This window comes from Odocoileus virginianus, chromosome 28 (assembly GCF_023699985.2).
Source record: "Odocoileus virginianus isolate 20LAN1187 ecotype Illinois chromosome 28, Ovbor_1.2, whole genome shotgun sequence".
Lineage (NCBI taxonomy): Eukaryota > Metazoa > Chordata > Mammalia > Artiodactyla > Cervidae > Odocoileus > Odocoileus virginianus.
Genome location: NC_069701.1, coordinates 22,697,149 through 22,724,922, shown reverse-complemented (window position 1 = coordinate 22,724,922; position 27,774 = coordinate 22,697,149). Strand labels below are relative to the sequence as shown.

Sequence of the window (27,774 nt, the reverse complement as noted above, 5' to 3'; positions counted from 1 at the left end):
AACTTCAGGCCCCTAACTTCACCCCAGGCGGTTGAAATGATCTGTGGACATGTGAGCACACCACACCTGTGGGGTAGGTACCAGACTTCTTGCTAGATGCTAGGGATGCAGAAGTGAATGTGTTAACTAGCTTTGCCCTTAATAACAAATGGTGTATTTTGATTTTCTGAATACTGTGACTAATTGAATAATCGTTCTTTGTGTATTCAGGTGCTGGGTGGACACTGTACTATTGTTGCAATGTCATTTTTGTACTTCGGGACAATCAGAACTAAGCTGTTTTAACCACACACTGCACAGTCATGGAAACGATATGATGTTGAAGATATCCCTGAAGTCTACAGTGAGCCCTTGAATGGAGGCCAGACAATAGGTTCTCTTTACAACTGATTGGCTGGAAACCACCTCAGATGCTATTAATAAATGACTAATGTATCTTGAATCTCCACTCTGGCATTTCCTGCTAAGAGATTCATTTGCACCCTTTTCTTCTTGTGACTGCTGTGCTAATTCTGTCTGCTGCCTTTTGGATCCATCAGGCAACCCAGCATGTTGGTCTGGACTTAAGAGTTGTTAGGGCAATGACTTTAGGTGCAGTTATTTTATAGAATTTGGGGAGGTTTCTTCCTTCTAATGCTACCCATCCCCCTTCACTGGAGAGCTAATTGCAGTATAAACTTGGCACCTTCCCCATTGGTTTAACAACAGTGCAATTATTATCAGTTTTCTTGTTGCAACTGATAATCGGGTTCTTTACTTCACTTGATCTGTCAAGACTTTCCCTCTTTGATTTCAGCCTGTTTGATACGAAATGAGGTGGAGCTGTAAGCAAATAAATGACACACTCCTTGAAACCCTGTCAAGACTCATAAAGTGAATCAAAACGAATTCGCTCTCAGCTGTCATTGTCTTCCTTCCCCTTTTTTCTTTTCGAGCTTTGACAGAACTCCTTTCCTTTACCACGTGCTTCTGTAGCACCGATGGGGTCTCCTGCCGGAGCTGGTGGGGAGAGTGATGAACTCAGTGAGATGAGTCAGAGCGGGAAAGACTCCTGCGGATACTAGTGGGAGATGATTCTAGAGCCTGTTCCTCTAGAATTTTTACTCTGGGATGATGTGATCATTTGGAGTTGGGTGTGGCGATGATGATTTTACTCTTTCCCAGAACTGTGCGGTTCTTTGCCTTGCCCATTTCTACTGAACGTCCACCCATCAGGGATCGGTGGGCTCCAGGGAGCCTGCCTGGAGCAGCAGCAGTTCTAAGTCTCTAGAATCCTGGGGAAGGAAAGGTTCTGGAGAAGTTGATTCTGGATGCCTGAGGCTCAGAGAGGATGCCCTGCATGCCATAGCCCTTGCTTAAGATTTCGAACACACTCTGTTCCATTTTTTGTTGAGTTTCTGAACCTGATGAAGTCCTTAATGACTAAGGATGTTGTGAGTTTATTTTCCAAAGGTACTTCTAGGAAGAATGGTAGTTATTGCATGGGCTACTGAAACAGTAATTGAGGGGGAGGGCCCTGACCTGTGTCAGTGCTTAGCATGACCCATGAAAACTGTATTTCTTAAGATAAATCTAGGCATTTTCCTGTGACTCATTTATTCAGAAAGTTGAGAGCTAGGGAGGGGAAACTCCAGATAAATTAATGATTCTTGTTTGGGTCCTGATTAGTGAGCTTGCACTATGGAGTGATTTATTTTCTCTATTCCTTCCTCTTTTCAATCAGTAAAGAGACTTGAGATCGTGGTTTGAGTATTTGCTGAGAGCTCATATTAAGTCACCAATGTAATCAGTTTCTCAAGGATTTGCCCTTTTGCTGTCTGTTCAGCTCAACTCCACAACCACTTACCAAGCCCCTGCTGTGCCCCCTTCTTGAGAGGCACGTCTGGGCCCAGAGATGGGCAGGACACCATCTTTGCCCCCAACCTGCGAGTGGGGGTGAGGTGATGGTGCCAGCGTATAGGTTCCCTGCTTCATATGCAGCTTTGGATGCAATCGGGAAATCAAGAGTGAACTTCATGGAGGACCAGCCTAGGAATGGAGTTCTGCTGGGTGGTCCCAGTGGAGGCCCTTAGGTGGGTGGGGTAGCAGGAATTCAGAGGTGGGGAAAGTGTGAGGTCCAGTTTCCCTGCGGTAATAATAATCATAATTATTCCTGAGCATTTGTTCAGTGTGGGCATATTAATCATTCAGTGCCTATGACACAGACTGGCTACTTTTTTCTCTAAAGAACCGGACAGTAAATATTTGAGGATTTGTGGGCCAAAAGTCTGTATCACAATTATTCAGCTGTGCCATTGTGGTATGAAAGCAGCTACAGATGGCAAATGGATGTGGCTGGGTTCCCATAGAGTTTTGTTTACAGAAGCAGGTGGCCCATTGGGTTTGGCCTGTTTACAGTTGGCCAGTCCCTGGCCTTATTGTATATTTGGTGTGATCCCCATTTTATGGAGGATAAAACTGAGGTACAGAGAGGTGAATATAAATTCACTTGCCAAGGGCCAGCTTGACTTGGCCAGTGCCCAAGCCCATGCTCTTAACTTTCACAAGCACCACCTCCCCTGCAAGGTCGGACACCAGCTGGGGAAGAGTGGGTAGGTGTGAAGACTTGCCCTGAGTCGCAGTATGAAAAGTCTGTCTGTAGTTCAGTGGGGAGCCATTGATGATTTTTGGAGCAGGTGACAGGATTAGAGGTGTGCTGTTGGAACGTGAAGTTGGCAGTGGTGTGTAGGTAGATTCAAATTGGGAAAAGAAGAGCTCTTGTTTTACACAGCTTCGAGTAGAGAGGGTCACCTCTCTGGCAGAGCCATTGCTGACCACTGTAAAATTAAGTTCTCCCTGGTATACCAGATACCTGTGTGGCCTCACCAGGACTCCACACTGTGTGTGTAGGTACCCCTGGACTTGATGAAAGAAGCTTGCTTAACCTTGGTTTCCTGCTGATATGCGCTGACACATGGAGGGCTGGCTTTAGACAGAGTATGTCTATTTTAAAATACCCTTTATCACCTAAGAAGGGAATAAGCAGAGGAACCTGAGTTGCTTCCCACTCAGCGGTGTTCTTGCCCATGGCCTATTCTCACCTCAGCTGGCGGTTGTGGGGCAGACAGCTTTAAGCTTTGGGATGTTCTCTTGGTTTCTGGCAACCCACCTCAGTGTTCGTGCCTGGAGAATCCCAGGGACGGAGGAGCCTGGTGGGCTGCAGTCTGCTGGGTCGCACAGAGTCGGACACGACTGAAGTGACTTAGCAGCAGCAGCTTGGTCCCGCAGACCCTCAGCTGGTCGGATCCCTCCAGGGCTTGAGACATCCCTGGGGGTGTGTTTCCTGCTTGGGGGTGGATGCCTTGCTCTCCATTCCAGCCTGGCCGGTTTCTGGCCTGCTTGTCTTTTCCCATCTACCCTGGTTTGTGATTGCAGAGGGAGTGCTCCAGACTGTTGAAATTGTACCTTGTGACAAAAGAGAAGGGGAGTGTGTCCTTGAGTCATTTGTGTCCTGGAGGTTCCAGGTAGAGGCTTTGGCTGGTTTTCTTCTGGCCCATTTTATAATGCTGGGAGTCACCTTTCTCATTATTCCTTTTATTTACTGGACACTTAGCAAGTCTCAGATTCTGTGTTCTTTAAGTATATGAACTTGTTTCACCCTCATAATCACCTGATGATGGGTAGGTATTATTATTTCCCTCGTGAGCACACCCAGGCCAAAGGTCACAGGTGTACTAGGCATCCTGGCAGCTAATGTTTAAAGCTGCCTGCTCGTGCTCGCTTCGGCAGCACATATACTAAAATTGGAACGATACAGAGAAGATTAGCATGGCCCCTGCGCAAGGATGACATGCAAATTCGTGAAGCGTTCCATATTTTTAAAGCTGGAAATAGAACTGCCATATGACCCAGCAATCCCTCTTCTGGGCATACACACCGAGGAAACCAGATCTGAAAGAGACACATGTACCCCAATGTTCATTGCAGCACTGTTTATAATAGCCAGGACATGGAAGCAATCTAGATGCCCATCAGCAGACGAATGGATGAGGAAGCTGTGGTACATATACACCATGGAATATTACTCAGCCATTAAAAGGAATTCATTTGAATCAGTTCTAATGAGATGGATGAAACTGGAGCCCATTATACAGAGCGAAGTAAGCCAGAAAGATAAAGACCATTACAGTATACTAACACATATATATGGAATTTAGAAAGATGGTAACGATAACCCTATATGCAAAACAGAAAAAGAGACACAGATGTACAGAACAGACTTGTGGACTCTGGGAGAAGGCGAGGGTGGGATGTTTCAAGAGAACAGCATCGAAACATGTATATTATCCAGGGTGAAACAGATCACCAGCCCAGGTTGGATGCATGAGACAAGTGCTCGGGCCTGGTGCACTGGGAAGACCCAGAGGGATCGGGTGTAGAGGGAGGTAGGAGGGGGGACTGGGATGGGGAATACATGTAAATCCATGGCTGATTCATTTCAATGTATGACAAAAACCACTGCAATGTTGTAAAGTAATTAGCCTCCAACTAATAAAAATAAATGGGAAAAAAAATGAAAAAATAATAATAATAAAAAATAATAAAGCTGCCTGCTCATGCCAAAGCCCTCCTCGTGACCACCCACTGCCTCTGCTTCCCGAGCCCCATGTGGGTCAGGCCAGGGCCTTCCAGATGGCGCTTCACTGAGTTCTTCACAACCACCTTCTGAAGTAGGCCTGGCTGTGCTCATTTACAGCTGGATAAACTGAAGCCCAGGAAAGTCAAATGACAGCAAAGGGCCGATTTGGAGCTTTTTTCTCTTGTAAACAATTCTTTCAGTGTGAACATAACTGGATCGAGGAATGAGTCTCCTCGGTAGGAGGGTGTCATGGAGGGGGTGAGTGATTTGAATAATTCATACTCATTCAGAGAAGCCGTGTTGAGCGCATCTAAGGGATTCTAGAGCCAGTCAGCCTGGATTCAAGTTCTGGGCTCTGCCACTTCCCGGTGACCTTGGACAAGTCCCTTTACCTCCCTGCCCTTCAGATTTCTCTTCTGAAGCATGGACACAGCACTAGCATCTACCGCACAGAATGAGGATGCAGTGAGTGAATATGTGTTAAGTGTTTATACTAGTGTGGGGCATGTCTTAGGGTCTGTGTTAGTTGTTACTCAGCTCCTACTCTGTATAAGCCACTATTTAAAAAAAAAATATGTTGTGTCACTCATAAGAACTGACAAGTACACAGTATTGATCGCATGTTGCAGATAGGAAAACCTCGGCTCAGAGAGTTAAGGTGCTCAGCTGAGGTCAGACGCCCACTCCTCCACACCTGCGCATCGGGAAGTTCTAAGGTGCCATGTGCTGTTGTAGGTCCTTGGGCTACATCATTGAACAAAACAACCCCAAACCCCCACCCTGGGGAGCCTCCAGAGGTGGGACTTGAATCCTGGTCTTTCTTTTCTTTTAAATGTTGTTCCCCTTCCCTCTCTCCCTCTTAACAGTTTCATCCAGTGATCATTGACCTTTCAGGCTGGCCATTGTGGAGACCAAGATGGGGCTCCACTTCCTTAGATTTCTCAGGGCTTGTGAAATTGAAACATGATCTTGCTCTACTAAAATTTTTGATCTGACAACTTGGGAGTCTTGAGGGAAGAAAGTAATGGACAGGAGTTTTCTGTTCTCAGCTCTTGATGAAGTAGAAAAGGGCACGTCCGCCTTGTCCACTCTTGAGATGGGGCCTTCACTGGTCCCTGTTGGAGTGGTCAGAGGTGCCCCTCCCTGGAAGGGCCCTGCTTTGCAAGTCCAGGCCCTGGCCCTTGAACCCACATTTTGGGAGTTTTGAAGGGCAGAACCCCATGGTGTGAGACTCCTCTGATGCGCAAGGTGTGGGGAAGAAGAGGATGGAGGGAGGGCTGGGGCAGGGGTGGGGTTTCTGCTGTGAGTCACACAAGATCTCAGAGCAGGCTGGCTGATGGAGCTATGGTGATGGGCTTCATCGTTTCGGTGGAAACCTCCTGTGGGTTAGTACATGAGCTGCAGCCACTGACATGGCCCAGCCGAGATGGGCCACTTCTCTTTCTGAGCAGCCATATGTTCATATCCCTCCTGGGGGGGAAAAAAAGGTTCTGATAGAACCTTTATGTTCCCCAACAAATTCATAAGTCCTCATAGGAAACTTAGCACACAGAACTGATGAGAAGGTTTTCAATTTTGTTTTCAGCTTGTGTCATTGTGGGAGACAGTTTTCAGGCGAGAGTCTTGCTGGTTTGTCAGCCTGTTGGAAGAAAATACTCTTTGTGTCCGTGGCTCTGTGACTTGGGGGGGCAGGTCTGTGTGTCCCCCAGAAGGGTCTGCTTTCCTGATCCCATGGCAGCCCAGCCTGTGCCTTTCAGGTGCTATGCTCACCAACGCTCTGCTTAAATGTGTTGGAATTTGCTGGGGTTTTTATTTTTGTTGTTGTTGTTGCTGTTCACAGAATCCCAACAGTGAAAATGATGCTGGGCTTTTAAATTAAGCTGATTAAATTTGAGATGATTGTGAGGCCATTAATAACTCCACTCACACAAGAGTAATTGAAGGGCTCTGTGTTTTGGTACTTGGCTCCCTTACAAGGGACCCAAGCTCCTGAGAACTCCTTTCCCTGAAATGGCCCATGAAAAGATTGCCTGATGGGTGGTAACCTCCCCATCCGTTTTCTCAATAAAGAGAAAAAGATGGGCCGGGGCCGGGTCAGGCGGTGGGGCGGGGGAGACCGCGCCTGCATTTAGAGCCTCAGCCTCTCACAGCCGTCTGGTGCAGACTGTTTAGTTCCGTGTCCCCTGTCCCATTCAGACCTCTGCATGTTTTGAGGCTTTCTTTAGCTTTCTCCTGAGCCTTTGACGGCAGATCTCTCAATAGGTGAAAGCCCGGCTATGGCCAGCTGAATGCCCCACGGGCATAATGCACTGCATGTTAATGGGGAGGGCTGGCCCCAGACAGCTCGCCGGCGGGACTGTGGCTCCTATGCTGGCCCCGCAGCTGCTCGGAACGCTGAGATGAGATCTGACGGGGTTCCTAAAGTTGCCCATGTGCTTTCTTGCAGATCTACACGGACTGGGCCAATCACTATCTAGCCAAATCGGGCCACAAGCGTCTCATTAAGGATCTCCAGCAAGATGTGACAGACGGCGTCCTCCTGGCCCAGATTATCCAGGTTGTAGGTAAGAGCAGATTTGACCTCAGGGGGGTGGGGTGGAGGGGGATGGGTGGATGAGTTACCGTGGAGACCAGTCCACCAGGGGTCGAGTCTGGCGAGTGGGGATGGAACCCTGACATCATCTAAAAAGGCAGTGTTTGTGTCCTGTGTGCTGACAGTTTATTTGACTCTTTTGTGCCGGAGGAGGCTGGGTACCAGCTCGTTTTACCTGATAAGATCACCTACAGGGCAATCTCTTGATTTCTCCAGGAAGAAAGACTGGCCATGGCTGGGGGGAAATGCTTGTGGTTTATGGAGGGGCTCTCTGTCCCCCTTCTTCCCTCCTGTCATCTTTCTGGCTCTCTCATTGCCCCCACCCCGATGATGTGCTTTTTTGTGGATTATTCTGGAAAGATGTCCAAAAAAAGAAAAGGCAATATGAGGCTGGTTCTTCCTTGCGAACTTGAATTGGGTCTGAGAAATCAAAGGCTCAGTCTCTGCAGAGGGCTGGTTCTGGTTTTAATACTGGGGCAGGGTACTGGGGCAGCGGGATTTTTAATGCCTTGGCCGTGTGCTGGAGGAGAAGAGGAGTTATTCTGGGCAGGCACGTGGGCAGAGGCTGTGCACAGCTTTGCCTTGGGTCTTCGGGGAAGCACCCCAGTGGTCCTGCCTGAGAACTTGGAGCCAACCGTGGAGGCGGGAGGTCAATTAGATGGCATTAGGCTGATTGTTGTCGCTGGCAGCCTCAGCAGCCAACTCATGCCAAGGGAGAAGAAAGAAGGAAAAAGGACAGAAGCCCCAGCCCCTCAGGCGTGTTGTTATGGAAAAGTTGCTTATCCTTCAAGTATGAGAGGCAGCTGTGTCTAGTTGTAGCTCTGCTCACGTCTGTGGAGATCGTACCTAAAAATACAGACAAGTTGGCCTAAGGTGTAACTTTCAGAGTGCCATTTAGAGAGAAAGATGCTTCCTTGCTGTCCTAAGATTGGCTGAAGACCAGCTTCCATTGGTCCTTCTTTTTCTCTCTTTCCTGTGTTAGTTTGCTGTTGCTGTATAACAGACTGTCACAAATGTAATGACGTAAAAGAAAGTCTCTTCACTACCTCACAATTTCTGTGCATCGGGGTGCACACACAGCTTAGCTGGGTGACTGCAAGGCCAGAGTCAAGGTGCTGGCCAGGGTGGAGTTCTCATCTGGAGTTGACTGGGTAGGGGGGGTCAAGCTTGCTCAGACTGTTGAGGCCACCCCCATCTCCTAGAAGATGCTCTCAGTTCTTTGAGACATGCGTCTCTGAACATGGACTCTGCTATCTGTTTCCCTGTCTTTAAAATGGGCACACGGAATTCCCTTGTGGTCCAGTGCTTAGGGCTCTGTGATTCCACTGCAGGGAGCATGGGTGCAATCCTTGGTGGGGGAACTAAGATCATGGTGCAGCCAAAGGGGGAAAATGATTTAAAAAAAGCAATTAAAACAAGTGAAATAAAATAGGCACGCCATACTTGCTTTGGGGCTTCCCTGGTAGCTCAGTTGGTAAAGAATCTTCCTGCAATGCAGGAGACCCCAGTTCGATTCCTGGGTCAGGAAGATCCACTGGAGAAGGGATAGGCTACCTGCTCCAGTATTCTTGGGCTTCCTTTGTGGCTCAGCTGGTAAAGAATCTGCCTGCATTGTGGGAGACCTGGGTTCGATCCCTGGGTTGGAAAGATCCCCCTGGAGAAGGGAAAGGCTACCCACTCCAGTATTCTGGCATGGAGAATTCCATGGACTGTATAGTCCATGAGGTTGCAAAGAGTCAGACATGACTGAGCGACTTTCACTTTCATGCCTGCTTTGTCTGATCTTGTGGCAATCTTGTGAAGTGTACAGTAGGCATCAGATGTGAAATGAGCTTGGATACTCTGGAGTGTTTCTGGATAATGCTTGGTAGTACTTGGTAATACTGCCTCGAAGGATATGTGTAGAAAGATGAAGAGGCCTTAGAATCAATGTCAGAGTGTGTCATGATAGATTAGTTATGTCTGTTGGGTCCCAGAGTTGGTGAATATGTAAACTTACTAAGCATAGTGCTATGGAAATATAAGCTAGCACAGTTTTTATCATTGCTCAGGAGGATGCTTCCCTTAATCTATTCTGATGAGATGAACTCCCAAGACAGTGACCTCTCTGAGCCTGAGCTACTAGTCTGTGATTTCAAAGGCTCAGGTTAGTACCACCAATTCCCAGAATTGGATTCCTCGAGACTCCATCTTGTGCCAAACAGAAGTCCAGTGGTTACATTGCTCTTTGGCTGGAGACCTCCTACTCATTCTTGAAAAGTCAGTTTCCCTCTGATCCCCTTCCTAGCTCCCTGCCAGATAGAGCTGGAGGGGACCCTCCTCTGTCATCCCACTGACTGCTGTCTTGGGCCTGGCCCTCCATAGGTCTGGCTCTGAGTCATCTTCCTTTCTGGGTTCACAGCACTGAACGTGGTGTCTGGTGTGCGGCGATATTCACAAGTTGAGTTGATTAGTTTAGGAATGAGAGTGTTGCTCACTGCAGCCGTCGCTTCCCTAAGCCTGCGTTGGATTGTTTCCTACAGGTGGCCTGAATGTCTCCCCTTCTCAGCGTGTAGTATTCTCCTGAGTATTCCTCTCAACTGTATGTCACCCTCCTCCTTTCCAGGATGGCGCTGCAACTCTAAGGTTTGGAAAGGACCTTTTAAAAGCCTCAACCTAAGATAAAGACCATTACAGTATACTAACACATATATATGGAATTTAGAAAGATGGTAATGATAACCCTATATGCAAAACAGAAAAAGAGACACAGATGTACAGAACAGACTTTTGGACTCTGTGGGAGAAGGCAAGGGTGGGATGTTTCGAGAGAACAGCATCAAAACATGTATATTATTTAGGGTGAAACAGATCACCAGCCCAGGTTGGATGCATGAGATAAGTGCTCAGGCCTGACGCACTGGGAAGACCCAAAGGGATCGGGTGGAGAGGGAGGTGGGAGCGGGGACCGGGATGGGGAATACATGTAAATCCATGGCTAATTCATTTCAATGTATGACAAAAACCACTGCAATGATGTAAAGTAATTAGCCTCCAACTAATAAAAATAAATGGAAAAAAAATAAAAGCCTCAACCTGATGTATGAATTGCTTCTAGGAAAAGTAGTCAGCAGACTCTATTAAATGCTTCTTAGGATGGGCAACTAACTACCTCCACAGCTAGTTCTCATGATGGAGAGTTAGAATCTTTTAAAAGCTCTTCTTTCATGAAGTCAAAATCTGCCCCTTGATGGTAGTATCTCCCTGCAAGTACTAGTTCTACACTTCAGGGCTATAAGGAGCAATCTGATCTGAGACAACTGGAACATCAATATAACTGAGGACCATTGTGAATTATACCCATGGAATAAAATAGGAGTATACAAATCTATATGCTGATAGATAAATAAATAGATGATATATCAATGGAAGAGAAGAGAGGACTCAGCTGAACAGGAGACTGCTGACTGATGAATGCAGAAGGAGTTGCAGCTGTGATGGTGAACATTAGTTAAGGCAAGAATCATCAATGGATGCTGAAATCTAGGGGAGAAGGTTGGATGGAGAGCAGCTATGTACATAGTCTCAAAGTGGCTCTTCACTGATGGTGTGTTCATTGCAAAGGGAAACATAGTTACCACATGGGAGAATCAGGTGTCATGACCAGGTGATCAAACTATGAGAAGCAGCTGGATGTCATGTGCTTCCTGATAGGGTACCTTGAAAAGAATGCAACATCACTTCATGTTGTATTGCACTCAGGGGTTGGAAAGCCTGAAACTCATCACGAGGACTCTCAGATAAACGCAAATTATGGGACATTCTATTGAAAAAAAAAACCAAACACCTGAATTGTTCCAAAATGTCAGTGCTGTGAAAGACAAAAAAATATGGCTGGGAAATTGTTTAAGAAGAAAGGACACTAAAGAGACCTGACAGCTCAATGCGCTTCATGATGCTGGACTGGATCCCATTCAGGGGAATAAAACACTATAAAGGACATTTTTGAGTCAAATGACTAAGTTGGAATATTGGAATTAAAGCAATGTTGGATTTTCTGAAATTTAACATTGTACCACGAAATAATATCCTTGTCCTTTGGAAGTACACACCAAAAAGAAGTGATATGACCCATGGAGCCTACACTAGGGCTTCCCAGGTGTGTGTGTCAGTCACTTTGGTTGTGTGCGACTCTCTGCAACCCCTTGGACGAGAGCTCTCCTACGGAGCAAAGGGGATGGGACAGATGTGTGGATGTTGTTCTGCCTTTCCCCGTGAGTGTGGGGCCCTCCCTATGGCCCCAGGCTCCAGGGGAAATTGCCACTGAAAAATGACCTCCAATGTAGCCCGCCAAGCTCCTCTGTCGATGGAATTCTCCAGGCAAGAAAACTGGACTGGGTAGTCATTCCCTTCTCCAGGGGATCTTGGAGAAGATCCCTTCTCCAGGGGATCAACCCAGGGATCAAACCGGGGTCTTTTGCACTGCAGGCAGATTCTTTACTATCTGAGCTGCCAGGGCTTCCCAGATGACTTAGATGTTAAAGAATGCCTGCTGATGCAGGAGACACAATGGATGCGGGTTTGGTCCCTGGGAAGATCTCCTAGAATAGGAAATGGCAACCCACTCCAGATTTCTTGCCTGGAAAATTCCATGGACAGAGGAGCCTGGTGAGCTCCAGCCCACAGGGTTGCAAAGGAGTCAGACACAACTGAGCCTACACTAAAATAATTCAGGAAAAATAATGTCTACCGATAGAAAGAGGGTGTGAGAAAGGAAGGGAGAAGATGAGAATGGATGATGTGTGGAAATTCTCTGTACTGTTCCTGTAACTTTTCTGAAAGTTCGAAGTTATTTTAAAACAGTTGGAAAAAACTCATCTAAATGAAGGTCCATCAAAACTTGCAGGTAGAGAGATTGTCCTTTTAAGTCACAACCACTTCCTAGATCTGGGAGGGAGGAAGATTGTGCATAATGATAAAGGGCTCATGTGCTGTGAGGCCTGACCCATGACTGGGAAAGGAGACGCTGGGTTAGCAAGGAGGGAATCAAGGAACATTTCCTCAAGGAATTTATCTGTAAACCGAGACCTCAGACTGGGAGTTAGCTAGGTGAAGTGGTCAGGGAGGGCTTTCCTGGTAGAGGGAATAGTGTGCAGAGATGCTGAAGGGTAGAGAGCCAGAGACAACAAGGCAAATAAGGCAAGGTACAGGGCTAACCCAGGAACAAAGCCAGTGGTTGAAGACTTGATTTTCAGGTTGGGGAATCTAACCATCTTCGCGGCTAGTTCTAATGATGGAGAGTTGGAATCCTTTGAAAGCTAAGATGTTTTATGTGAAGGAAAACCCTAAATGCTCTTCATAGATGCTACTCCTCACTAAGTCTTCTTCGAGCCCAGATAGGTCCTAGGCTCTAGCCTTCTGTTTATCCATCCACAGTCTTCCCAGATAGTGGGATAACTTGGGGCCCACGCTCTTGCATCACTGCCGTCTGCCCAGTGGGCAGAACATGAACCTTGTTCTGCCGCCTCTTGGTGCCCTTGCTCTGGTAACTGAGGCTTGAGAGTCTGTGTTCAGCCTCTTATTAGTATGATTATCTTCTTGAGTCCTGAGCTGCCCAAAGCCAGCAGTTGCCTGCCAGCCCATCAACGGTGCCATGTCCGTGAGTTATTAGAAAGGTTTACGAGGCCAGGATCAACAGCGTGAATCAAGAGGGAGAGACAGGCCTCCCTCCCTCTGCTTACGTTGCTGTCACTCAGGGAGGATGCCAGAAGGGCTTGGAGTGAGCAAAGAAGAGAGGGGGCGGGAGGCAGAGAGGACAGAGGAGAGAGAGGGGCGGGAAACAGGGCAAACGAGAGGCTTGGAGAGGAGGAGGAAGCCAAGACCGAGAGGAAGAGATTCCCACTGGGGGTGACGAGGGCTGATAGCAGCTCATTCTCTCCCACTGTTTGGGCTGCCTCTGAGCACAACCAGGAAATTCACACAACCCGTGGGACTCTATTTTCCTTTGACGACCTGCTACCATGGCATGACCTTGGGTAAGTCGTATGCCTTTCAGTGAGGGCAGGCAGTTTCTCTTTCTGGACATTGGCAGGATGGCCAACTGTACCGCACATACATAGGTGCCAAGCATAGATGCTTGGGCTTTTGAAATGCTCTGAACTCTTCCCAGGAGGCCTGTTGAGAAGTGACAAGCTTGATTCAATACTTCTTAAAGTGCATTGATGCTTTCCAATGACTAACTTGTCACCTTGCGTGCAGATAGGTCCGCACGTTAGAGTTTGCTGGAATGAATACCACTGGCACTTCAGGATGCCAGTTTTAATGATTTTAATGAGGACTTTATGGGACATGCCTTTGCTTCTTTGGTTTTCTATTTTGGGGCTGTAGCCAAAGACCTCGTACCCCAAGTTAGTAAGTTCAGCTCTGAAGACCAAGCTCTTCTTACCAGCAGAATGAGAGCTTCTGTTATTGCTTTAAGTATTTATGACAACCACAGAAATTCTTGATGGGCATCTCTGGTTGCTCAGCTGATAAAGAATCTACCTGCAGAGAGCTGGGTTCCATCCCTGGGTTGGGACGATCCCTTGGGGAGGGGAAGAGCTACCCACTCTAGTATTCTGTCCTGGAGACTTCCACGGACTGTATAGTCCACGGGGTCGAAAAGATTCGGACTTGACTGAGCAACTTCCACACTTTCACTTTCACAGAAATTCTTGAGAATTTAAGTTAAAGGAGAAGTATTTATATTACATGAAATTGGTAACTAGGAGGTCCAAACTTTTTTGCATTTTTATTAAACATTTGTTTTGAGTTTGGGTTGAGTCATTTGATCTCTTCCCATGTCTTCTTTAGGGGGTTATAAATAGGCTCCACCCCACTGATTTATTTTGAATATTATAAAAGGGCAGCTTTAGCCTGATAGGAGCCCAGTGAACTTGATGAATACCTGACTGTGGTTTAAGTGACAGACCATGAAAAGGAACTACAGGGATAATTAGACTCAATCCCTTGGTTTCATTTATCCAGAAGGTATATAAATGATCTTTAAAATGACTTCTCAGGATTACAGCTATCCATACTTCACTTTAATGAGCATCAGTGAGCTGGGTATTGATTGGAACCCAATGACTTAGGACCTTGACCATCACAAGTATCCAATTGGAAGATACCGGGAGTGGCCTTGTTTCTCAAAAGCCATATTTATTCTTCCAGTATTGTATATCAAAATCTAAGGTCAGAGTGCTAGCCTGCCATAATTTCCAATGTATGAAGGAGTGCCAGGTGTCAAGGATCTTTCTTTTTTTTTCCACCTTCAGGACATACATTTATATATACACAAGTGAAAGGGCAGCTGCCTCAGAATAGGCAGTAAAACTTTGATTCATTGAAATATTAAGAACAGTCCTTAGTTCCCCTCAACAAATACATGTTGAGTGGCTACTATGTGTCAGGCATTGCATTAGGCTCTGGGGTTATAGTAGAAAACAAAGCAGATGAAAGTTCTTGGTTTTGTGGGACTTACATGCTGGTGATACCTTCTGGCTAATTGTATTTTCTGGTGAACTGAATAACAAATACCTGTGAGTCATTCCATTCATTGGGCATCTTTTATGTGCTTTTTAAAGGCTTTATGGCACCTCTTTGGGGAGTAGGGAAAAGCAGGTAGAAAAAGCTTCCTAAAATGCCTATCCCAGTGTTCTTGAGAGTTGAGAAAACTCAGGTGGCTCTTGGAAGATCGAAGTCTTCCCAGATGGGTCATAGGCCTGAATGTCTATTACTCTGAGCAAATTCTAAAGAAGGGGTAGATGAGGCTGAGTGTATACTAACCAGCCTGTCTCTGGTAGTTAGATTTTTAAATAATGTCCTGCCACTAGCTTGCTTTCTTATTTTTCACTTCTCTCTCAAGGTAGAAATGCTGGAGGAAAAAATAAACCCAATGGAGGTAACAGTGAACTATATTTAAGTACAGGTGTTCTAAAACCTTAGTGTCATGGGAAACTGTTTCTGTTATCCTTTTCAGAGTCTTTTTTTTATGTCTTTTCATGGAAGTTTTAGATGTTACAGTCATTAAAATCAGATGTGATATATATATAATTTTGTAAGCACTTACTGAGCTGTAAGGATACAAGTGTGAAAAACAAAATCTACCTGTCTGCCTAGCTGGGGGAGGCTAGAAAAGGAGTTACACATTAGGTGGCTAAAAGCAATACAGAGGCAGTTTCCAAGGTGCTGGGAGACCAGAGAGACCTAGTCGGCCTTATCTTTCGAGAGTGGTGACATGTAAGGGGATGTGGGATTGGGAAGAAATCTTAAAAAGTCTTCAGAGAAGGCGAATCTGTAGTCCTTTACTGTGAAGTCCTAGCTAGGTTTCTGGGTTAAACTCGGAGAGATCAAAAAGGAAAATTTTATTTTATATATTTTTACATAGATGATAAAGAATATGTATAATTGGATTAATGATTGCTACCACACAAAGAGGGCTTCCCAGGTGGCTCAGAGGTAAAGAATTCAACTCTCAATGCAGGAGACCTGGGTTCGATCCCTGGGTTGGAAAGATGCCCTGGAGAAGGAAATGGCAACCCACTCCAGTATTCTTGCCTGAGAAATGCCATGGACAAAGAGGAGCCTGGTGGGCAACAGTCCATGGGGTCGCAAAGAGTCAGACACAACTGAGCAACTAGACAACAACCATGCATAGAACTCTCACTGTGTGCTAGGTACTGCACTAAGCCTTTTACTGGCATCATATAATCTTTTCACAGCTCCTCCTGTAAAGTACGTAGTATTAGCTCAATTTTGCAGATGAGCCAACTCAATTTTATAGGTGAGACAATGCAACAGAGAGGTTGTGTTACATGGCTAAGATCACACAGCTCAGAAGTGTAGAGCTGGGCTTCAAACTGGGGTATCTTTGCCTCCAAGCCACTATACCTACTGCTTTTCTTGTAGCACGGAAGTTGCAAACTCAGCTGCCCTAGGCTATATCTTACAAGGGTTCCTTTAGACTGAGGATGAAATACATTCACCATGGGCAGCTGGGCCTTTCTTCCTTGTTTTTATTTGATTTCCAGCTTATGCGGTTCAGTCTCTTTCTATCACTTCTCTAAGTAGGTCGGCGCTCTTTTGACTTCAATAGAGTATGTTCCAGATTTAATCTGGACTCACTAAATGGCACGGGTGTGTCATTTTTAAAGTCTCACTCTCTTGTTTTTCCATTGGGAATAGGATCCCAATGGGAATAAGATCCACTTTGGGAATAGTATCAGGACAGGCAAAAGCAACCTTAATATTTCTGGCTAAAAATGGAGTGAGATGCTACCATCTGTGGATTTTGTCCCCAGGAACTGCACTGTGGCTACATGGATCTCACTGTGCAGCACCCCATCTTTTGTGGGGAAGTTGTGGTCGCCTTTTCAGAGCCTAGAGCACAGTCACAGCTCAGCCCATTTCCCAGGGTGCAGACATTTCCACCCTGCCCCATCGCTCCACGACTGTCGCCAGTGCAGTTGTCTCTGCCTTAGATGACGGCGACCTCGCCCCAGCTGTCCCTGGGGGGCAGCAGCTCGATGAGTTAAGTCCTGAAGATTGCTCGCAGCGTCTCAGTATTCCACATGCCTATGCTGGTTGGACAAACCCCAGAATGGGCCTTAGGATTTGCTTGGCCTCAAGGGTCCTGAACATCACTGCTTGCGGTGTCTGTGATGATTATTTGTTTTTCTGACCCGTGGTTTTTTTTTTTTCAGCAAATGAGAAGATCGAAGACATCAATGGCTGTCCAAAGAACAGATCGCAAATGGTAAGTGATACGTGAGCAGTGAGTGTCTGTGTTAGCTTAGTAAGCCCCGCCTCTAAATGATAGTGCCTGTCTTGAAGACTTTCACACCATGAGCTTTACTCTGGGGGATTATATTAATAAACTAACAGCCATTTCCAAATAGCCATGGTTTGCCTCTTTGACATTTGTTGGCGTTTACTGAAAAATAACTGTGATTTTTACGTAGGTCGTGAGACAAGGAAAATGAAATATGGTCCTTGCTCTTAGAAACAAGTTATGCAGAACTGGTGCAAACATATCCTTGTTTAGAACTTGGGCCACTAGGACTCTTTGCTTTTTCCTCAAGGACCTACAACCATTTCTGTTAGTGTGTGGTGCTGGGGCACAGACGGAGTGATGGTATCATACGACCCAGAAACTGGGGCGTGTGTTCTGATTGCCTTTAAAGGTTAGAATGATGTGAAATCAGAACTGTGACAGGCAATGTGAAATGTTTGATCGCATCCAGACCAAGAACAACGTGACCATGACAAGTGACATTCCCTCTGGTGTGATATGCTTACGCTCTGATAGTATAGCTTTAAAAAATCTTTTGAAATCTATTTTATTCTTGTTTCATGTTCTACACATAAATCTTTGACTTAAAATTCATGATCACTGTTGAGTTCAGAGACTGTTGAATGGTGATACTCTGAGTACTCAAGTTTTTCCCTTTGCAGTGCTTTTCAAATATATTTCCACAAAAAAAAAAAAAAAAAAAACTGTATTCACAAAAGCCTTTGAAGATGACACTGTGATACTTGTTTAAAATATGAAGGTGGCAACTGAAGGACAGCTTTTTTTTTTTCCTGGATCTTAATTTGCTTCCAGGAATCTTAAAAACAAACAAAAAAAGACATAATTTGTTTTTCTAACCTCACCCTGCTCCCGTTGAGTGGGCACGATTGGATAGTTTCATTCCAGAATACACTGAAGTGATTGGCATTCCTTGGGTTTACTGTTTAATTTTCTGAATTGTTATCCCAATGAGTGGACCGATAGCCTTTCCAGTCACCCTTTTTTTTTTTCCTCACACACACAGAGTTTCTTGTTATAAAGAGGAGTGATTGTCCCTGGCGGGGGTGGAGGGAAGGGCTGTCATTTTTCATGTTAAATTCTAAAACAAGTTTCTCTTTTTCTGTTGTTCCACTGGAGACTGTTTTCTTCTTGTTTGGCCCAGAGAGCAGCCAGTCCTCACGTAGGAAAGTCCCCGTGCAGACATCTCATGGCTGTTTTGTCTTGTGGGAAAGCTTGGCTGCTATTTTTGCTAGAGCTACTGCAGCTGTCTGGTGTATTAATAATTGAGAAAATTTGGAAGATAGAAGACTTAATTTTAGTGCAGGCATTTTACATATGCAGTCATTGCATTACATGAAAGAGATGTAGTATTTCCTTCTGGGATAGAAATGGATGCCTTTGTTCCAGTCCATTAAAATGCAGATGTAGACCTGACAGGTGAACAGTAGTGAACCTTTTCTTGTGTTTGGTACATCTGTATATTCTGTCCCTTCTATTTGAGATGTTTGTTGTTAAAGTCTACTTTGAAACTTAAGAGGTAATGCCCGCCACCTCGGATTCTTCTGTGCCAACTTAGTAAATATGTATCAATGCCACATGGCACCAACAGTTTTGTGGTTTCTCCATAACTCTTTCAGCTATGGAAGTCTTGGGATTTTTTTTTTTCATGGACTGTCGGTTTTGTTTTTTGTTTTTTAGAACACTGGAATATGAAATTCTAAAATTGTCTATGATAATTAGTTCCCACTTAGAGGCGGGGCAGTAGACCAAGTCTGGTGGTGAATGGCAGAGGATAGTTCAGCAGACAGGATGCGAGTCCAGGGAACCGTCAGTACCGCTGCCACAGTCCCTCCGTCTTGTGGGAAGTGAGGAAGATGAGGATAAGGGCTACGGGGACCCTGTCCTTTCACCTACATCACAGACAGTGACGGATCGTGCAGGCAGCACTTGCCTCGGGCACACGGCCCGCGCTGCTTACACACAAGCATGGGTATTGTTCCTGCCGGTAGGACACTGTGTGTACACCCGTGTGGGCGCGTGCATCCTGCTCGTGGGAAGCATCACTGGGGGATATAGCAGAGTGGATGCGCCACCATTTCTAGATTCCTAGAAGGCCAAGCTCCCAGTTAGGGCAGTCGGTGATAAAGATTTGTTGTTGGCTAGGTGTTGCCTATTTGGAGGAGACTAGAAAGCACTGCATATGGAGAGCCTCGTGTTGACAAAAGGAAGATGACACGGTGAGGGGAGGTTTGGGGAGCGTACCTGCCGGGAAGGTAGCTGTGACTTCGTGGAGCTAATGTTCTCCCACTCTAAGAGAGCAGAGCGCCTTCAGGGGCCTTAAATAACGGAGACAGAAACAGGTTTGCTTCAGAGCAGGGGGAATGGGTGCTATTTCAGTTTTCAAAGTGAAAGTGAAGTCGATCAGTCATGTCTGACTCTTTGCAACCACATGGACTGTAGCCTACCAGGCTCCTCTGTCCATGGGATTTTCCAGGCAAGAATACTGGAGTGGGTTGCCATCTCCTTCAGTTTTCAAGGGGCTAATTATTAACTAATCGATGGGCCGGCACGAGAGCTTCGATTTTGCAGGTGGGCCGCCTCCTCCTCTTCTCCATATTCCCTTCCTTCTGACCCCACCAGGCTACCCGGCGCTCCACTCTTGAACTCCTGCCCTCCAGGCTCGGCTTCAAGTTCTGCTGTCTCCCCAGAGAATGTGGAAGTGAAAGCGCACAGCTGTGGCCTATGGTCTAGAGAATGCCAGGGGCCCTTGGTGCATAAACATTGTGGGTGTGACACTGCGTGCTTTTAGCCCATCAGTCAGCCGAGGCTCACAAAGTGCCCACCAATGCCAGGCACTGGGCTAGGCCTCCTGAGTACCCAGGTGAAGGAGATGGGATCCCTGCCCTCAGGGAGCTCAGTGATGAGTGGGCAGGAGACCAGAGAACAATTTGAACACTAGAATAGTGCAGCTGTTCCCGTAAACATCTATGCATGGCACATGGGGGGACCGTTCCACCCCAGGACAAGGGGAGCTTTAGGAATGACTGCCCAGGGGTGAGTCTTGAAAGGTGAGAGGGTTCACCATGGGGAATAGGGAGTGGAAGAGGGTTCCTTTTTCTGGCTGTTCACCCGAGGGTGTCATGGGCCCTGCAGAGGCAGGTTTTGCAGCATTTGCTCAGGGATGCTACCACGTGCCATCAGCTCTGTCTGGTGAGACTCTTCTGGGCTTTTATCAAGGTCAGCCCTTTGTCCTGTTGTGTCTGAGGTGACGGATGGGGCCAGGAAGAGCCCAAACTAAGACAAACCCATAGACATGGAGGTCTTTTCAGGCCTGGACCAAATCTTCTGTAGTCATCGTCACTCCCCAGGTGGCAGTGTTTCAGGGAATAGCTCCATCTGACCTGGAGTGAAGTTTTCTAAAGGAAAATACCCATGGTAATCAACCCCTGTGGATGGAAGTTCAACCGTGGGGTGTGGGGAATGGTGGTTAATATCAGCACTCACATGCATCCGTGTAGCGCTTTAAGAACTTTCACACTCACAGGAAAGCATTTCACTTCCCACTTCTTTGTAGAGACCCTGGTCCTGGGAGCAGAGGGCTGTCCTCAGAGACAGGCAGAGCCAGGGCCGTCGGTATCTCCTGTCACTGTCATAGCCCTCTTAAAATAGGGCTGCGTCTGCAAGCGAGATGCAGGGAGCATGATGGTGGCTTCCCTTTCCTGAGCGAGCCCAGCCTCAGCTTGTGTTGAAGGAGTCCTTTGCTCTCTTTCAGTCTGACCTAGATGCTTTGGGGGCCAAATCCTCGGAGATAGAGCTGTAGAAACAACACTCCCCCCCACCACCCCACCCCTCAATCCATCCATTTGGCCCTTAAATAGGTTTGTGTCTGTGCGTCAGAGCTGGTTGAAATGTTTTGTCTGTTTAGCATTGCCATGGCAACCCTTGGGGCATCTTTTTGGCTTTCAAGTGGTGTGCTGAGCGGAGTTCTGTGTGTGTTTGGAAGGAGAAACATTGCTTGGAGCGCAGCCAGCTGGCGCTGGGTCTGCCAGAGCCTCGCGCCTTGAACCCAGTCTACTCCAAGACTCTGCCTCACTTTGGAGCCCAGGAGAGGACGCCACAGGGGGTGACTTTCTGTTTTCATCATTATTATTTTAAGTAGTTTGGCTTTGTGTTGTTGATTCAGAGAGGTGCAAAGTTAGCAAAGCTGCGGAAAGCCCCAGCCTATTTTCCCCTTTGTCTCTGGCCTGGGGTCATCTGGGGCCTCCCAGTCCTGCCTTGCGCGCTCACCTCCTCCTGGGCCCTCGGGGAGTCCTGCCCTCTTCCCTCAGCCCTTCTAGACCTAGGGCCTGCCTGGGCTTGGGAACCAGATAGGCCACCTTCCGATTCCTTCTCTGCTGTCTGTGGCCTTGAGCTAGTTATTTGAAGCCTCTATTTCCTGCTCTTTAAAGTGGGCTTGATAATAATACAGACCTCATAAAGTTTTTGTGAGGACTAATGAGGCCGTGAAAGTGATAATAACAGATGACAGTAATAACAGTGGAAATAAACTCTAAGGCCCATGAGAGTGTTTGCAGTGCGCCAGGCTCCTAAGCGCTTCACAGATACCCTCCCAGCAGCTCTCTGTGGTGGGCGACCTCACCTGCGCGCCTGGTCAGCACTCAGTCAAGGGTGTTTCTTCAGTCATGATGATGCTGTTAGTCATTCATGAACAGGGGGACAGAAACCCTTTAGGAAATCGGAGATCAACTGGCCCTGCCCTTCCTGGATCACTCACACCCTGGGATTTTGCATACAGCGTGAGCCACTCGAGGATCATGAAGGCCTCTGGGGCTCCACAGACCCCACATTTGATGACCCTGCTGCTTAGGGCACAGGTCTGCTCCTCACCCTGTCCTTTCAGGCCCCTATGGACAAAAGTCAGCACCTAAGTTCCCCAAACAAGAGGAATTTGCCCCTAACTCACTCCAGTTTTCTTGACTGGAGAATTCCATGGACAGAGGAGCTTGGGGGACTGCAGTCCATGGAGTCACACAGAGTCGGACACGATTGAGCAACGAATTTATTTACAGAAGGATAGCATATTGGCTTTCAAACTTCTGTTCCTTGAGCAGAACCCCTCCCATTCCCCCCAAAATAAAATGACATGTGGTACCCCATGTGTAAAAGTAATAAAAAACTGAATGACTGCTTTACATGGAATTAGGCAGCTCAGGGCAGGACCATCATAGATCTCCCTTTGACCTGCCTTTTCCCTCCCCTTCCCCACTGTCACGTTTGTCCCTGAAGCCCTCTTTCAGAAGACCAGCTCCTGAAAATACCCAGTGTGATGAAGCCTAGGGCCCCCTACCAGGTTCCAGCTCTGGTTAGGTCTAGCCCATCCTCTGGGCCTCCTAAATCTCCTCCAGGAAAAGAAATCATTAACTAGACCATGTTCACCTCTGACTTGTGGAGGTTACAAGGCATCCATCTGGGCCAAAAGCATGGATCCCAGAGGCCAGCTGCTCCTGGCCTAGGACATGGTCCTCAGGCTCCCAGCGGACAAGTCTCTCTAACAGGGTGGTTTTTCGGGGACCCATCTCTCTAACAGGGTGGTTTTAAGATGTGCATGAGACGATCTGTATGATGTGCCCATGTGCTGTTGGGCACAGAGGAAGCATGCAGCCAATGTTAGCTCTTAATAAGGTGATGTTTTTTCAAGACACCTCAGTATTTTTGCCTGTAAAATTCCATGGACAGAGGAACCTGGCGGTCTATGGTCCATGGGGTTGCAAAGAGTCAGACACGAGGAAGCATCTGAGCATCATTATTTTTAAAGAAATAGATGTTTTAAGAATGGCCTGCTTTGGGTGAAGGGTTGGTTAAACAGTGTGGCCCTGGGCCATCCACTTGGCCTCTCAGCACTGCTCGTCCTCCCCCAGGAAATGTGGGCAATAATAACAGCTTTATGATTAGAGGCAATTATTGTTTATGTTTTGTACATCGAGATCAAACTTTAAAAGGTTAATTTTTTGCCTCAGATCACTCACCTAGGAGGCAGAGTAGGAGTTCAAACCCAAGGCTGTCTGTTTTTAGAGCCTATGATGGTCATTTCTGCAACAGAGGACAGAGAAGGGATGTAATAGTCTCCAACTCCCAGTCCCTGTTCTCCTTGTTCTCATTGGTGGACACTTTAGAACCAGCTGGATTTAGCCGGGAGTTAGCGAGAAGGCAGGAGAGTATTTCTGGAGAAGTCCTGAGTTGACCTGTTGATGGAACTCAAGAGCTGGAAAAGGGGGCATGTGGCCCCCAGCGAAAGGCCGTCTCTTGAGCCGCCCAGGGAGAGCCCTGGCGCCAGGTAGCTCCAGCTGCGTTCTCCATGGAGCTTCCTGGGCCAAGGCAAGACTGTCTGCAGCGAGATCAGGTTTCCAGCCCCAGTGACCTTGAGCCTTCCCAACAGCTGTCAGAAAGCCAGCCACATGCCTGGGGAGTGTCTGAGATGCTTGGGCAGCTGAGTTGCCTCGTTCCTGGGCCCTTGGACCTATTTTTACATGACCCTAAGGCCACACACATTACAGAACCAAGAAGGAATAAAGAAAAGTCCACAGGTCCTCTAGAACTTAAAGTGGAGGGTTGGAGAATCCAGGGCAAAGATGGGCAGGAAGCACCCACTGCTTCCTTTTCAAATGGCACAGCCAGTATCTGTGTCATGGCCAGCATTCTCTTTCAAAGATGACGGCCATCTCCACGTCTGTCTCTTACCTCTTTGGTCACTTCTCTGTTCAAAACCATCATTAGCTCCCCACTGACCTTTGCATCCTCTTGACTACACAAAGAAGGGCCTTCACGATCTAGTTACTGCTGTCTCCTGCCACTTGGCCACTCAGACTGTATCCTTAGCCACACTGGAACTTGGAGTGCCCCACAGAGGCCCTGTACTCTCATGCCTTCCACTTTGATGCAAGATGCCCAGTCTGCCCGGGAGACCTGATGACTGTCCCACCTGGGTAATGTGACCTTTAATATTCAGGTCAGCTGTTAAGTAATTGAGATCATTAGGTGTCTTCTGCCTCTTGTGTCCCCGGATGTCCTGTGCCTGCATGTGTCATAACTTGCTCTTTGTGGTTATCGTTGAATTGTCTTCTTAAAGGAGATGCTATGTCTTTCACCTGAGGATCTAAGCATCTATCACTTAAAATACTAGCATATATTAGGTATTTAATAAATGGATGGATGGATGGACAGATGGAAAGACCAAAGAAGGAGCTGGCCTGGATGTGTCCTTGGGGTTAGAGGATTATAATACACTGTTATTCTCCTATCATTATCTGCTGTTGACTAGTGATTTGAGTGTTCTCTTGGAAGTTCTTCATGTGGTTTAAGAAATGGATATTTAGCACTATTCTAGAAGTGTCTTTCCTTCTCTTAATCTTTTCTCCCTTAGTTTATTCAGAAGATCCAAATAGGACCTTGTAGCTAATTTTTCATTTACTGAGTTATTTTATGTTGCTTGAGGTAAGAGTTTTTAGGCATCCTTAAAACTACCAGAGATGATTAACGTTGATAATAAAAATGAAGGTAATCACTGTTCTAAGTGCTTTACATATGTTAGTTCACTTTATTCTCATAACAACCCTATGGAGTGAAGAACATATCTTGTTCCTTCCACTAAAGGGTATGGAGAACTTAGACTATGATGCCATTTACTGTGCTGTGCCAGGGGCCAAATGTGAGTCATGTTAAAGAAACTTTTGTCCATTCCCCCTCATTCTGTAGAGCCTAGGATTTCAGCCTTTGTCCCTGATTCTCTCAGGGTTTTATATTATTGTATTGTTACTCGCTCAGTCCTGTCCTACTCTTTGCAACACAATGGACTGTAGCCTACCAGGCTCCTCTGTCCATGGGATTCTCCAGGCAAGAATACTGGAGTGGGTTGCCACTCCAAGTGGAAATCTGCCACTCCAGGTTTCCTCCTCCAAGAGATCTTCCTGACCCAGGGATAGAACCTGGTCTTCTGCATTCTGTAAAGAATCTTCAGATTCTTTACCATCTGAGCCACCAGGGAAGCTATTATATTAATAGCAAATCCTTATACACAAAAGGGGAACAATGTTCTAGACATTTTATTTTCATTATAAATGATTTTTTTTTATCTTCATAAAACTCTCTGAGAGCAGATACCTTTATTATTTCCATTTCACAGATGAGGAAACTAAGGCAGAAAGGGGTTTAGTAACTTACCTTAGATCACATAGCTAATAAGTGACAAGCTAAGGCTTGAACCCTGGAAGCCTGACTTTATTCCCTTAAGTCTTATACTAGTCTGCATATAAGGAAATAGATTGAAGACGAAAAAAAAAACCTGATGTGGAGGTTCAAAAGTTAGATTTGTGATGCTATCTCCTTGTGTAAGGAAGGGCAGAGTTTTGGGATGAGGCATTCCATCAGAGAAGAAGATTTGGGATGCTGAAGAATAAGCCTGGACCCCAGAATCAGAAAGACCTGGGTCTCACATACTGGGCAGGTGTGCTGGGCAAGTTGCTGAAAACCTGAATCTTTTTCCTCATCTGTAAAAGGTAGATAATTATGGATGCTGCCTCTAGGGTGGTCAGAGATGAGTGAGAGGTGCTAATAAAAGCACCTGGCATCATCCTGGTTCATGAAGAGAGCACATGAGACTGTCATTCCTTTCCCTGTTTACAAGTTCCATCTTTCCCAACTATTGACTTGTGCTTTAAAAAGGTTTTTCCAATTCAAAAAGTAGGGACTGGTGTGGTAGGCTGAACAATGGACCCCCAAAGATGTCTACATTCTAATCCTTGGAACCTGTGAATATGTTCTTTTAAATGATAAAGGGGACTTTGCAGAGGTGATTAAATTAGGGATTTGGAAATAGGAGGATTATCCTGGATTAAATGAGCAGGCCCAATGTGATCACAGGGGTCCTTCTAAGACAGGAGGCAGGAAGGTGAGAGGGAGAAGATGTGACCATGAAACATAGAAGCAGGGTCAGAGGAGAGAGAGGAGGAGAGGAAGGAAAAATGAGAGGCAGGGGGAAGGGCAGAGGGAGAGAATGAATGAGAGAGAATGATGTTGGAAGATCCTGTTGTGTGGACTTTGAAGATGGAAGAATGGGCCATGAGCCAAGGAATGCAGGTGGCCTCCAAAAGCTAAAAAAGACAAAGATGGATTCTCCCCTAGAACCTCCAGCATAAACACAGCCCTGCTGACTCCTTGATTTTAGCCACCAAAACTGATTCTGGACTTCTGACCTTCCAGAATTGTAAGGTAATAAATGTATGTTGTTTTAAGTTATGAAGTATGTGGCCGTTTGTTAAAGCAGAAGAAACAGTACACTATGGGATTGAAACACAGTCACTGACTGTATCAGGAAGCTATTTAGGTTTATAGCAGAGGCTCATTTTACCACGGTGAGCCCCTTGTTTTCTGAGTTGACTGGAAGTTGCTTCCCTTCATGGATCACTTCAGAATGGAGATTTGCACATCTGTGCACTTACCACAGATGTTCAAGCTGGTTTTAGAAAATGCAGAGGAACCAGAGATCAAATTGCCAACATCCTCTGGTTCATTGCAAAAGTAAGAGAGTTCCAGAAAAACATCTATTTCTGCTTTATTGACTATGCCAAAGCCTTTGACTGTGTGGATCACAACACACTGGAAAATTCTGAAAGTGATGGGGATAGCAGACTTCCTGACCTGCCTCTTGAGAAACCTGCATGTATGTCAGGAAGCAACAGTGAGAACTGGACATGGAGCAACAGACTTGTTCCAAATAGGAAAAAGAGTTTCAAGGCTGTATATTGTCACCCTGCTTATTTAACTTATATGCAGAGTGCATCATGAGAAATGCTGGGCTGGAAGAAGCACAAGCTGGAATCAAGATTGCCGGGAGAAATATCAATAACCTGAGGTATGCAGATGACACCACCCTTACAGCAGAAAGTGAAGATGAACTAAAAAGCCTCTTGATGAAAGTGAAAGAGGAGAGTGAAAAAGTTGGTTTAAAGCTCAACATTCAGAAAACTAAGATCATGGCATCTGGTCCCATCACTTCATGGGAAATAGATGGGGAAACAGTGTCAGACTTTATTTTTGGGGGCTCCAAAATCATTGAAGATGGTGATTGCAGCCATGAAATTAAAAGACGCTTACTCCTTGGAAGGAAAGTTATGACCAACCTAGACAGCATATTAAAAAGCAGAGACATTACTTTGCCAACAAAGATCCGTATAGTCAAGGCTATGGTTTTTCCAGTGGTCATGTGTGGATATGAAAGTTGGATTGTGAAGAAAGCTGAGCGCCAAAGAATTGGTGCTTTTGAAGTGTGGTGTTGGAGAAGACTCTTGAGAGTCCCTTAGACTGCAAGGAGATCCAACAAGTCCATCCTAAAGGAGATCAGTCCTGGGTGTTCATTGGAAGGACTGATGCTGAAGCTGAAACTCCAATCCTTTGGCCACCTCATGCGAAGAGTTGACTCATTGGAAAAGACCCTGATGCTGGGAGGGATTGGGAGCAGGAGGAGAAGGGGATGACAGAGGATGAGATGTCTGGATGGCATCACCAACACAATGGACATGGGATTGGGTAAACTCTGGGAGTTGGTGATGGACAGGGAGGCCTGGCGTGCTGCAATTCATGGGGTTGCAAAGAGTCGGACATGACTGAGCGACTGAACTGAACTGAACTCTTACTACAGGTCATTGCAGGAAAGTGTGGGAAGGTGAAGGCCCACATTTAGTCTCCAGCACTGTGACC

General features: G+C 46.3%; 1 protein-coding gene and 1 non-coding gene across 10 annotated transcripts in view; both read left to right on the top strand.

Moving 5' to 3' along the window:
- NAV2 (neuron navigator 2) overlaps nucleotides 1–27,774 on the top strand; it is a 783,526-nt gene that overhangs the window by 489,959 nt on the left and 265,793 nt on the right. For all 9 annotated transcript variants that reach the window (XR_011484330.1, XM_070457299.1, XM_070457298.1 and 6 more), the window contains 2 exons: nucleotides 7,065–7,182; nucleotides 16,934–16,986. Coding sequence is in view for 8 of the 9 variants with exons in the window: in XM_070457299.1 (XP_070313400.1) it covers nucleotides 7,065–7,182; nucleotides 16,934–16,986 (171 nt within the window). In the remaining variant the exon portion in view is untranslated. The remainder of the gene's footprint in view (nucleotides 1–7,064; nucleotides 7,183–16,933; nucleotides 16,987–27,774) is intronic.
- On the top strand, nucleotides 3,753–3,859 carry LOC139031936 (U6 spliceosomal RNA). Its single transcript, XR_011484486.1, has one exon. It is a non-coding gene; the product is annotated as a U6 spliceosomal RNA (small nuclear RNA).